At 39.7% G+C, this 13,344-nt stretch overlaps 1 protein-coding gene across 13 annotated transcripts; it reads left to right on the top strand.

The window, feature by feature from the left end:
* The first annotated feature begins 8,455 nt into the window (after nt 1–8,455).
* Nucleotides 8,456–13,135, top strand: LOC123070505 (serine/arginine-rich-splicing factor SR34). Of its 13 annotated transcripts, none has more exons than XR_006433781.1 (16): nt 8,521–8,772; nt 9,445–9,536; nt 9,771–9,836; nt 10,012–10,086; nt 10,172–10,277; nt 10,363–10,409; nt 10,526–10,583; nt 10,764–10,813; nt 10,986–11,042; nt 11,152–11,225; nt 11,303–11,338; nt 11,793–11,943; nt 12,178–12,250; nt 12,501–12,534; nt 12,611–12,673; nt 12,754–13,135. XR_006433781.1 is itself a non-coding variant. In XM_044493746.1 (14 exons), the coding sequence occupies exons 2-14, from the start codon at nt 9,450–9,452 to the stop codon at nt 12,766–12,768; spliced, it is 768 nt and encodes a 255-aa protein (XP_044349681.1). In that variant the 5' UTR covers nt 8,456–8,588; nt 9,445–9,449; the 3' UTR covers nt 12,769–13,135. The 13 variants fall into 13 exon arrangements, 3 of the variants coding, with proteins under 3 accessions (XP_044349681.1, XP_044349680.1, XP_044349682.1); XR_006433780.1 differs by having other exon boundaries at nt 12,178–12,271; XR_006433779.1 differs by lacking the exon at nt 12,178–12,250.
* The last annotated feature ends 209 nt before the right edge of the window (nt 13,136–13,344 follow it).

Genomic DNA, 13,344 nt, shown 5'->3' with positions numbered 1-13,344 from the left:
TCGGGATACTTCTCGGTGATGACCATAGTTTGAGGAGTTCATGTATTCACTATGTGTTAATGCTTTGGTCCGGTACTCTATTAAAAGTAGGCCTTAATATCCCTTAGTTTCCATTAGGACCCCGCTGCCACAGGAGGGTAGGACAAAAGATGTCATGCAAGTTTTTTTCCATAAGCACGTATGACTATATTCGGAATACATGCCTACATTACATTGATGAACTGGATCTAGTTCCGTGTCACCCTAGGTTATAACTATTACATGAGGAATCACATCCGACATAATTATCCATCACTGATCCAATGCCTACGAGCTTTTCACATATTGTGCTTTGCTTATTTACTTTACCGTTGCTACTGTTACAATTACTACAAAACTGCTATCGTTACTTTTGCCACTGTTACCATTACTATCATACTACTTTGCTACTAAATACTTTGCTGTAGATACTAAGTTATCCAGGTTTCGTTGAATTGACAACTCAACTGCTAATACTTGAGAATATTCTTTGGTTCCCCTTGTGTCGAATCAATAAATTTGAGTTGAATACTCCACCCTCAAAAACTGTTGCGATCCCCTATACTTGTGGGTTATCAAGGGCACCCGTGGATACAGTTAGCCATGGAAAGTGAAAGTAATGGTGGAAAAAGAAATAAACTTTATAAATAACAGCTGCCGGTATTCTCCCTCTTTGTGTAAACTTTGCATATTATGAGAGAAAAGGCATTAGAATTACTCCCAAAATATTATTATGCATAAAAACATTATAAATAACAGTAGGAAATCATGATGCAAAATGGATGTATCATAAGGCGGGCAATAAGTTTGGCTATAAGATTAGTACTTTTTCTAAGCATCTCTCTTTCTCTTTCTTTGCATTTATTGTATTTGCCTAGAAGTTAGCATATAGCTAGCCTCTTGCACGAGAGCCCGCTCTTCTCATTTTTTGATGTCTCTCTCCTTCACATAGGGGAAAATGCCATATAAGTGGGTTATTTTTCGACGACTCTCTCCTAATTCCATGTAAGCGGGTTATAGGCCATTATTGTACTTACTCTAACCGAAGTGGGCTCTCGAGATCCTCGTCCCTCTAGGTAAACATTGCTCTGCTTCACCTCTTCTTGTCGTAGCATGTACGCTAGATGCGCGACAAAATGCCCGAGTATGTATACCATCTTATCCGTCCTTAGTATCAACCATTCAGTTGGTAGATGCAATTTTCAAGTTTTTGTTTTAAAATTACTCTGTGCGCCATGGATAAGTAGCTAACTTCAAAGATCTAAACATGGGAAAATGTCACAACTGGCAAGTACTATTTATATTCGTGCTCACGCTGTGTGAGGTGACATACAAATGATGCTCTTAAAAATTATGATCTTGTCAAGTTATTATATTTTTGTTTCCAAGAAAAACATTATCATGTATATGCACACATGCATGATAAAAAAATTGTATCTGGTAGTTATTGACAATGACATCTTTCATAGTTGTTACATCTCTAATCAATTCTTATGCTAGCAAGAGCCATGGTTGTATAATATGTATTATGCCATTCATAGGGAGGATATGAAATAAGGTTGAATTTTCAAGACTATAATGTTAACTCTATGTTTTGAAAATAGCTGAATCACATGGGATATCCAATTTATTCTAATTTATTGATGGTGACAAAGATGGTACTTGCCTTGAAGTGAAGTCGCTAATGAGATTTTGTTAAAAGTACTAATATCAGCTATTCTGCTTGTATTGTAATTTCTCTAAAATATTGTTTTTTCATTGTAATGAACTCTCCTGCTGCTTTTTTTTGTTAAAGAAATTGACATCAAAACTGGAAGATGCATGTCATTGCATTAGATGTTGATGGACTATCTTTGTTTTTTGAATGTTATAGGTTGTTGGGCACTCCAAATGTCTAGAGAGGAATAGGCAAGCTTCTGATCTCACGAGTACCCTCAACAGAAGGTCTCAAAGCTATCTACTGTAATTCTCACTATCTGCGCTAATGATCTTGATCTGCTTGAGGTTAGTAATCAAACATGTGCATAATCTTCTACATTGTTAGTTTCATGGATTTAGATAACATATAGTAGTTATAGTACATGTTAAATTCATTTATTTTGTATATGTTTCTTCTGAAGTCAAGTGATTTTTTGTGGATGCCAAATTAAAATAATTTATCACGTTGTAATTTTAGAATCATTCCTCATGAAGAAGATTCTATGGTATCAGTGTTACAATCAAACTGGAGTCAATCTCAGATATTATGGGGTCATATTACATTTGATAATCCATTGACTGGTGGCAAAGTGACAATGCCTTGCAATCAAAGATTAGTCCATAAGTTTTGGTAATCCCATGGGATGGAGTGTTAACTAGATGCTCCAGCCTTTGTACTTCTAATATACAGAATTTCAGAGGGCATCGGTAATTAAATCCAAGAAGTTTACCCATACACTTGTATTAATTCAGGAAATCTGAACCATTTGTGTACCTATTGATTGGGCTAACAACATGTTGGAGAGTGTGGTCCAAATAGCATGCGATTTTTCAATTGAAGCCACTTGAACGAAAACCTCCTTGGATAGACTGTGAAGGAGACAAGCTACAATTTGTTGATCTTGGACGAGTGAGGGAGCATAGGCAGGGTTTGGGATGCCCTGATCCTTGCCCTCTGTCGTCTTAGAGATGATGGTTTTTGATGGTTTGGTTGTGGTCTGATCTATGTAACCATGCGGAATTGTGCTAAGAATATATTTTTATGGTAAATCTAACTATGGTGTTCTTTGTACTAGTACAATTATATAGCTGGTGAAGCAAAATACAATATCATAAATTTGAAGATGCAAAATACAATATCATGATTTCCATGAGATCTGATCATGAAAGGTCAATTATCATAATCTAGTTTTCATGTGTACTAAGTGGTACTCAAGGTATGGTGTCACTGTGATAGCCTTGTGCAGAAAGAATATTACACTTCTTATCAATCTTGTGGGTGTGAGTTTTGAGACCAACTTTTGGACACTGAAACTTGCGAAATGTAAAATCTATCGAAGAAAGTAGAAACAAAGCGGCAATAAATGATAGAAGAAAGAGAGGTATGTACCAGAATCAAAATAGATGGCACGTATCCAGCCTTGTCAACCAGTACACACCAGTGCCTTTTGGTCGTCCTTGACAACAAATATTTGTCCTCGCTTTATAGGCTATCTTCCCTTCGTTTTCTAAAAGTTGTTGTAAGGAGAAGTCATGACTGCACTGCCCCTGCTAGGACCGTTGCCGCTCCATGCTCTTCTTCGTAACAAGATGATACAGAAAATATACCACTTTGATTATTTTTGCCCAAAGCAGCTCCCATAATATATCAATGTCATCAACACTATTACATACATGGTCTTAAACTACTCCTTTTAGATCTACTGGAACAAGAAAATTTTGAATAAGATACTTTATTCAGCTTGAGCGGATTTGTGGCACCAGAAAAGGTCAATGAACAAAAGCTACCATAGGTATTTCTCTCCTTTTAAGGGTTACCAGATAACAACAGGCAAATGTCACAAGCAAGCATGCCTTTTTTTATGAAACTGGTCTATATAAATCACTTAAGAAACTGTAGCAACATGTATATATGTGAAACATTGCATACCTCAATAAAAGATGATGTTTCACGAAAGCCACCCAGTGAATCCCAAAACTATAAAGCTCTTAGCCTTTGATAGAATTTTTTTCATCTCCACAGTAATATTGACATCTTGCACAACCCCTTCTGAAGCACACATAAAACAAAATTATGTGACAAGCACTATAGCTAAGTCTTTCTATAAGAGATTTTTTTACAATTCAATGTAGATTTTGGTAAGAAAAAGCCTATAAAGATGTTCCTGACTATTGCATCTCTCAACTCAATGTCTAGAAAATGAAGTTTTAATAAACATGCACTTACTTTGCGGTCATTCGTCACTATAGTTGTAGGTCAGAAACGTCTCCAACGTATCTATTTTTTTTATTGTTTCATGCTATTATATTATCAATTTTGAATACTTTATATGCACCTTTATGCTATTTTATATCATTTTTCGGAACTAACCTATTAACCCAGTGCCTACTGCTAGTTGTTGTTTTCTACTTGTTTTTGGTTTTCCAGAAAATCAGAACCAAACGGAGTCCAAACGCTACGAAAGTTTTTGACGATTTTTTTCTGGACATAAGAGACCCTAGAAGCTTTAGGAGGAGACCAGACGCGAAGCGAGGAGACGATAAGGCAGCAGGGCGCGCCCAGGGAGGTAGGGCGCGCCATGTTACCTTGTGGGCCTCACGTGGCTCCGTCTGACTTAATTCCACTTTTATAAATTCTCAAATATTGGGAAACCCCCAGAGAGACACCTGGAACACTTTTTCCGCCGTCGCAAGCTTATATTCTTCCGCGATCCCATCTGGAAGCTTTTTTTTTGTATTGTGCCGGAGGGGGAATCGATCACGGAGGGATTCTATATCATCCTTATTGCCTTCCGATAATGCGTGAGTAGTTAACCACAGACCTACTGGTCCATAGCTAGTAGCTAGATGACTTATTCTCTCTCTTTGATCTTCAATACAATGTTCTCCTTGATCTTCTTGGATTTCTATTTGATGTAATCTTCTTTTGCGGTGTGTTTGTTGGGATCCGATGAATTGTGGGTTTATGATCGAATTATTCATTGAAAGTAATTGAGTCTTTTCTGAACTTTATTTTGCATGATTATGATATCTTTGTATTTCTTTTTGATCTATCTGTTTGGTTTGGCCAACTAGATTGATTTATCTTTAGTGGGAGAGGTGCATTTTAGTGGGTTCAATCTTGCGGTGTCCTCATCTCGTGACAGAAGGGGTAGCGAGGCATGTATTGTATTGTTGCTACTAAGGATAAACGACGGGGTTTATTCATATTTATTGGGTTTAATTTGTCTACATCATGTCATATTGGTTCAGGCATTACTCTATTTGTCATGAACTTAATACTATAGATGCATGCTGGATAGCAGTCGATTGGTGGAGTAATAGTAATAGATGCAGGCAGGAGTTAGTCTACTTGTCAGGGACATGATGCATATATGTGTGATCATTGCCATGAATAATCGTCATAACTATGCGCTTTTCTATCATTTGCCCAACAGTAATTTATTTACTCACTATATGCTATGTGTTCGAGAGAGAAGCCTCTAGTGAAAACTATGGCCCCTGGGTCTACTTTTATCATATTATAAAACCCAAAAATACCTTGCTGCAATTTATTTACTTTTATTTTGTTTTGCAATTTATCTATCTACCTATACAAGATTTGATCCTTGCAAGTAACGGGTTCAAGAGGATTGATAACCCTCTTGCCCGCGTTGGGTGCAAGTATTTGATTTTGTGTGTGCAGGTGTTTTTCATGAGGGTTTGCGTTATTCTTCTATTGGTTCGATAAACCTTGGTTCTTACTGAGGTAAATACTTATCTCTACCGTACTGCGTCACCCCTCCTCATCGGGGAAAAACCCAACACAGTTTACTAGTAACAAGGTCTTCTTTGGTACTTTGTGTACTTCAGTCCAAGAAACTCCTCCTTTTGAGGTTTTGTTGATTACCTTCATGTCGTGTTGCTATGCTCCTGAGGGAATAGATTAACAGTTGGAACTGGACTAATCCAAAAATATCCCCCAAAAGAATGACAAATGTTAAAAGAGAACATAACAAAGGGAAGATTAATAGCTAAGGTAATGGATTACCATTGTTTTGGAAGCAATGTAATATGGAGAACCATCACCTCAAACTCAGATACCCGGATTCAAAAGTAAGCAAGAAACGATCACCTGATATTCATATACACGGTTCAGAAGCAAGCAAGTATATCAACAAAGGCCAATAGCATAACAACAGGGATTTTGCTTAAACATTTACAAAACCCGAGGTGAGATTATCGGTGTCCTTGTGATCAACACCTTGATCACTATACTTGTTATCCTTGTTATCGGTTTTGTTCTATTTACCCATGTCCGTGTTTCGGCATCCCATGATCATCATCACAAATGTCTGGCCAGACGATGATGATACTGTAACATCGAGTGGGCCTACATAGTATCTCTCTATCGTGATCACCTCAAATTCGGAGAATGTCATATGATGACACATGTGTGCTCTGTCCAACTCTTGTTCATGAGGACATTGTGTGTCTCTTCTTCACCTGCAATTTTAGCCATAGGGTCTGGAATTATCTTAGCATTCATTGGGTGTGCCTACCAACCATGACCACATATCAGATGGCCGCTGCCACTAGAAGGGACTTTGGAAGGCCTTTCTTCATAGAGGCTTTGTTCATGGCTGCTTCGAACATTTGGATCATCAGAAATGCAAATGTTTTTAGAAATGAAACACCATTATTGTTCAAGACCTGGAGGCACAACTTTTTGCATGACATAACTCTCCTCACACATAGGATTAATTGTAAATACAAGGATATTTTCCTTACTTGGATTTCCTCTTTACCATAACTACGTAGGTGGTAGGTAGTTTAACATTGTGAGTTATCTTTCTTATGTTCCCTTTGTATAGTTCTAACTACTTATATTCTTTGTTATGTCTTAATAAAGAGACTTGCAGTAGATAGTAAAAAAAATCGACCTAGGCCTACCATAGGCCTGTGGCGCCCCATGTGGGCCCTGTGGGGCCTGCTAGGGGTGGTTATCTCATGACGTCCTTTCACAACTTTTTTCCACAAATAAAATCCCAGATTTTTCGGTTGACTCTGGAACCCATTCTGAGACCCCCAAAAACTTTCCATATAACTAGAATCATGCTATACCCTTCCGGGATACCCGGAACCCTTCTGGAACCATCCAAAACACTTTTGGAACTATCCAATACTCTATCAACACTCTTTTAACTCATTTCTCATATATTTTTCGGTAAGCAGGACTAGAACCTGTTAAACGTGTGATCCTACAACGATAACATCTCTCGGTATTTAATAACTTGGGTCTATCCAAAACTATTGTTTTAGTAACAATGTGTTCTCGTTATTGATAGCATCCTTGATCTACTAACAATGCTCATGATCAGGAAAACAAGATCATCATAAATACATGAGCTAGTCTTAGAGGCGTGACTAAGGATCATATTGGTGTTCATGTTTCCACACATGCATCGGATTTTCCTCCAAATCTCATATTCGACAACCAATACAACTGTAGCAACGAAACATAAACTTAATTATGAACATGGAAATAACAAAATAACATTTTATTATTGTCTCTAGGACATATTTTCAACATCTCATTCATGTAATAAAGATAAAAGATGCAAGCCATGTAGACACCGACCTGACGAAACTGAAAAGATAGCAGAACGCTAGCCTTTGCACAAAGGAGCACCAACCAAGAAATAAAATAAGAATCAAGACCATAGAATCCCCTGAGCTTAACTCCAACGCCCGTCCATTGCCTCTGGCACCACCACAACGGTCACCAAAGAAAAATGTGAAGGGTCACCTCTTCACCCAAGTTTGACGCTGCTCCATTGTTGATACAACTTTTCAGACCTTCAAAGTAGCTTACTAAAGGCGATACCATTGACGTTAAAAGAATCTAGACGGAGAAACACCCTGGACATGCCATTAATCTCCAGATCTGGCACCCCTGCTCAACTGAAGCGTCGGAGGAGGAAACCATGCCTGTCAGCCACCTACCACAAAACCCAACATATGATCAACCACATTCTAGATGCCGCTGACGCAAACAACTATCTGCATCTGCTTATGGACTACCTCCCAAGCTCTGGCCAGCGTTGGAGCAAACACTGTCGCAAGGACAGAACCCTAGGGCACAAGTCCATCACAAGAATGTCGCCGCCCCTACGCCATCCCTGTTTGAACAAACTAATTCCCAAATCCTTCACCGGCCATAGAGCAGAAAGCCTCATTGGGGACGATCTGAAGCTTCTTTCTTCGACGTCGCTATCGGCGTTGCCGGCCAAAGGCAAAACGTCGAACAATCCAAAAACTTGAGCTACTAGGGCACTAAAATCAATAGCTGCACGATCCGTGCGCGGGGATCCGACGACCCTCATCACCGACAACAGTGAGGTTGTTGATGGAGGGAAGCCGCCAAAGGACGACACCAGAAGTCTAACCTCTTCTCGCAAGACAACATTTTTTTCCTCGAAAAGGGAGAAAACGAGCTAGATGACACACTAGTAAACACGAAGCATCACCGGTGGCCCCTAATCACTGAGGTGGTAGTGTACCTCAAGTCAGATTGTGCCACGTGAAGAACATGTACACCTAATCTAGCCGTGTTTTTTTACAGGTATCTAGCCGTGTTTACCACTTTCTGAAATCACCAACTAAGTTGCGCGCTGTACTCAAAAACAAAAAAGTACTCAAAGACTAAGTTGCGCGCATGTTAAAAAAAACTAAATTGCGCGCACCGGACAAGTTACCGTGAACGAATTTTACTCCTTTTTGTTGTTGAGAAAATCAATACGTACCTTTTGGCGTAGTGACATTTCCACGCGGCGTCGCCTGCGGAGTCCCGAAGCTTCTCGACCCGCCGGCCCTACCTCTCTGCCCCGCAGGTACTTCAGCCGAAAACCTCGGAACATTTATCCATCTTGATTGATTTCTTCGATCGCCACCACCCAGTTCAGTTCTCCGTCAGTTTCTCCCGTCTCCGCCGCGCTTGCCCCGCCCGAATCTGTCGGCAACTTTTCACGTCGTTCTACAGGTGGCGGCAAGGTTTTTCGCGACCAGAAATTCGCGGTTCGTCCTCCTTCCACCTCTGATTTGTGCCGCGAGCGCGGGATAAATCTACCCCTTTCGTGAATCGCGATGCGGGGCTGATTGTGTCCAGCGTTTCTGTTCTGGAGTTAGTCTCATCTACGCCATAGACCGTTACAGATACCGTGAAATCTTATTCTCGAGCAGAGAAAACCTTGGTAGTGCGTAGTTGCGTGCCAAGATTGGACAATTTTCCTACTACTGATGACCATTGAGATCGATTTTGGCCTTTTGGGTATCATGCTCATGTTAGATTTAGTTTAGGTCGTATATAAGGTGTTCTGTGCAACTGTCCAGAGTCTGCTGAACAATTCTGAAGTTTTTACTAGCACTAATTCCTGTAGTGAAAAGATAAACGACGGAAGCTGAGGTCGCACTCTGATTCTGATAGTTGTATTGTCTATTCTGTAGTTAAATGGGCAAAATCCGGTAGACATATAATATTCTGGAAATACATGAGTATGAAATTTGTTTTCCTGCTTTCTTTCCTGTCAATTACTTAGGCGGCAATGTTATTCTCTTCTATTGCTATACCAGCTTGTGCTTCTAATGTTTATCTGCGCCATTCTAGCTAGTAGTATGTTTTGCACAAAAGAACATCTACATATTCATATATAGGCTGTATGACCTTTATTTCATTTTCTTTAACTGCAGACACAATGGGCAGGCGCAACAGCTGCACGATTTATGTAGGCAATCTCCCTGGGGACATTCGTGAGAGGGAGGTTGAGGATCTCTTTTACAAGGTAAATATTCAACTTTGTGTAATGATTCTTGCACTAGCTTTTCTTGTGGCTTTGGCAATTATGTCAAGATAATTGGCTATAGCACAAACTGATGAAGTTATTTACCATTTTTAAGTTTAAGTTGTTGTACATAGTAAGAAAACTAGTATGCTATAGGTTGCAGCTCATGCACATCTCATTGTAAGGAATTAAAACGGGTTTATTCATGCCTTAATTTTATGTATCATTATGCAGTATGGCCGTATTGTCGATATTGACTTGAAGATTCCTCCAAGGCCTCCTGGTTACGCTTTTGTTGAGGTCAGTATTCTGTCATGGTCATGTAGAATATTTCACTGTCCTATGAGGCTTGTACTCAGAATTTGTGATAGAAGCCTTATTGTTCCTATTTTGGCATTAAACTTAGTCTCTTGACTAAGTTTTCATTTTTTATATAACTAATTATTGGATGCTAACAAAAAATGATCTTCTTTAGTTTGAGGATCCCCGTGATGCTGATGATGCAATTTATGGCCGCGATGGGTATGACTTTGATGGCTACAGGCTGCGGGTATGCAAGTACTGCGTGTTGCCTTTTTTGGTTCAAAGCAAAGACTGCTTTCTCGTGCCTGTTGTTTGAAAAGTTCATCTCTCAGGTGGAATTAGCTCATGGTGGAAGAGCTCAATCTTACTCGTACGATCGCCCAAGCAGCTTTAGCAATGGACGCCGTGGAGGTGTTTCTAGGCGCTCTGAGTTCCGAGGTTTGTACTTTTGTCTTGTTAATGAGTTGATTAATATGTCTGGATTGGAATTCTCATTTTTCTTCTCTTGTTGCGAGCCACACAGTTATGGTTGATGGTTTACCTTCGTCAGCGTCATGGCAAGATCTCAAGGTACAGGAATTGTGCACGAGTTCTGTTTATACATTTTGAGTTTGATGTTCATTGTGTTTGGTTGGCGATGTCTGTTCTTCTTTATTTACTTACATTGCTTAATTTTACTTATTCAGGACCATATGCGACGGGCTGGCGATGTCTGTTTTTCTGATGTATACCGCGAGGGCGGAGGTTAGTGACAATGCTTCCAATTATATCGACATTATAGCAGTCTGCGCACTAGAAATTTGAGGAGCTAATTGCTCGGCTCAGCTGCCTGAATTGTAACTGCACTGTCCTTTGGAAATCAGAATCACGGTTTAGCATGATGCACTCCCTATTGATGACAATTGTATTTTGTTTGTGTTGCAGCAACCGTTGGAGTTGTGGATTATACAAACTACGATGACATGAAATATGCGGTAGGTTGTCATATCAGTTCTACACTCCGCTTTTTAGTGATAAAGTTCTTGTGGAACTATTCTCTATCATCGATTGCTGTTGGAGAGGATCTGCTAATAGGGCGTCTTGGCGATATGTGGTTTGTTCCTGTTTTAGTTGGTATATACCTCTCTTATCACTGTAATTTTGCAGATTAGGAAGCTCGATGATACAGAGTTCAGAAATGCATTTTCAAGGGCATATATCAGGGTATGGGTTTACTTCTTCTTCACTGATAGTTTAACAGTAGTTAAGATGGCATCTGCATCTCCGTTTGATTTTACACTAGCATGAATCTGTTGTTGTTATTTTATTATAGGTGAGGGAGTATGATGCTAGATCAAGAAGCAGGAGCCGTAGCCTCTCTTACTCAAGAAGTCGCAGCTATAGCAGGTATCTTAAATTTCTTTCTTTCGGATTTACACCAAGTTTCATGACAAGTACTGATATTTGAGTGCATTGTTCCTTAGATCTGTCTCTCGATCACCCTTACCTGTGGATGAAAGGTTTGTCATTCTGTATATATAAATAGCTGCAAGTTTTTCTGTTAGTAGTACCAGTGATTTCGCTTTTGGAAGAAATAGGAACAAATTGATCTTGATATACAACGTGATACACCTGAAAGGATCGAATTACTTGAACTCCGTTTTTGCATGCATGTCATTTCTTTGGTTACAAAAACAGAAATAGGTCTTTGAATGGTTGTTTTGATGTCTACCTCTGTTTCTAAATACAAGATGTTTTGGCAGTTTAAATTGAAATGCCAAAATGACTTGTATTTAGGAACAGAGAGGGTATCTCTGATTCTCCTCAAGATTATATAGCTAGTTTGTTTAAATCTTGTAGAGAGTCTATCTCTTTTTACTGTTAGCTCGGACTCCATCGTTTTTCTATGTTCCAATGAATGATGAAACATGCAGTAACCTTGCGGCATTTAAGGTTTTCTTTTGTTTTTCCTAGATCTGGCCATGCGGCGATCTGGGGACTGCTTCCATAGAAAATTGGATGCGTTGAGTTCAACATGATGGTTTGGAACTATGGATAGTAGAGCTGGATTATCAGCATGTATGGCCAGTGAGCAACAAGTCCTAGGAGCAAGATGGTCCTGATAGTAAGGATATGTGGAGTGGGTCTTGTGGTATTCTTTAAATGATATTAATTCTTGGCTGAAATTTATATAATCACTAAAAGGCCCTCATTTTCATCAAACTTTAAGTTTTGAGTTAGTTAATCTTGCATTCTACTATAGAGAAGATGAATGGGAAATGTTGTTTGTTAATCATTTTCTGGGGCAAGTTTGCTAAGAGGTTGGCAATTTTTTTAATTTTTTTTTGCGGGAGCTAAGAGGTTGGCATTAACAACTGGATAGAGAAGGATGAAGGGCAATGGTTTTATGGGGCAAGTGTACATGCAAAGAGGTTGGCATGACAAATGTGGATGTATGTCTTGGTTACTTTCTATGTTCAGTTTCATATTCAGTAGTCACATCTGATGGTAGGTATAAAGAGCCAAATGCATAAATATGCACTGTGATATCGCTCTCGTATAATCTACTTAGGCTGTTATATTCCATAGAGGATGGGTATGGTTGTCAGATTGGTTTTGGTGTTAATTTTGGATTACGCCACACTTCTGAGTAATGAACTTGGTTTCTGAAACATTTTGCAGGTCACCATCAAGATCTCGGTCTCCTGTTTCATTGGTAAGTCTCGACAATCAATTAGCAGAATCTTTACTCGAGCCACTTGTTCGAAGCAGCTAATGGAACTCTTTTGCAGGTTTCTGGAAAATCCGTGAGCAGAAGCCCTCGGAGCAGGAGCTTATCCCGCTCTGCATCTCCTGTAATACAGAGCACTCTCTCGCCTCTTTCCCAGAAATCGCTTATGATTAACTTCTGCTAATATGGTGTCTGTTCTGGCAGGTGAGGTCGGATTGATATTGGGCGCACCTGGAAGCAGCGAGTGACTACTTCAGGATTGCAAGTATTCATCGTAGGTGGTCGCATATGTTCTATCATGTCCTGCATAACGCTATGTTTGCGAGACTGGAGCATTGCGCTTATCATGATGCCTGTCTGTCTACTTGTTATGTGCTCTGTTCTCAGATTTAGAGTTGTACTTGTATATTCAGGGGAGACCTGTACCTTTTCTTGAATGACTTGGAGATTGATCTGCAGTTTGTGGTAACTTGAATTAAGAGGAGACCTGTACTTTGTGGTAATGTGTTATGTTGTCACATTATGTTTTTCTGTAACTCTATGTTGGTAATAAGCACGGCTAGCATAGCCACATTATGTTTTTCAACTCCAGGTGGTTGTTGTGGACGCCGATGCCTGATCTCGAGCTCGTCGCCATGTTGTGCACCAACGCCACTGGTGTCCGAGGTGCTCTGATGGGTATGGTCGCCAACCCTGGCTGCCGAGTGCCCGCATACATAGGCGATCGAGGTTGGATGGGCTCTTCGTGGCGCATTGTTTTTGACTGACCAACTCCCTGTGAACCTACAGACCAAT

This window comes from Triticum aestivum, chromosome 3B, assembly GCF_018294505.1.
Source record: "Triticum aestivum cultivar Chinese Spring chromosome 3B, IWGSC CS RefSeq v2.1, whole genome shotgun sequence".
NCBI classification, from domain to species: domain Eukaryota; kingdom Viridiplantae; phylum Streptophyta; class Magnoliopsida; order Poales; family Poaceae; genus Triticum; species Triticum aestivum.
This window is presented reverse-complemented; position numbering and strand designations above follow the sequence as displayed.

What these genes read in the sequence shown, in the direction of transcription:
- LOC123070505 (XM_044493746.1), top strand. Translation starts at nt 9,450, where the DNA reads ATGGGCAGGCGCAACAGCTGCACGATTTATGTAGGCAATCTCCCTGGG. An exon ending in TTGAGGATCTCTTTTACAAG is followed by an intron (nt 9,537 to 9,770) that starts GTAAATATTCAA and finishes ATCATTATGCAG; the next exon opens with TATGGCCGTATTGTCGATAT. An exon ending in AGAAGTCGCAGCTATAGCAG is followed by an intron (nt 11,226 to 11,302) that starts GTATCTTAAATT and finishes ATTGTTCCTTAG; the next exon opens with ATCTGTCTCTCGATCACCCT.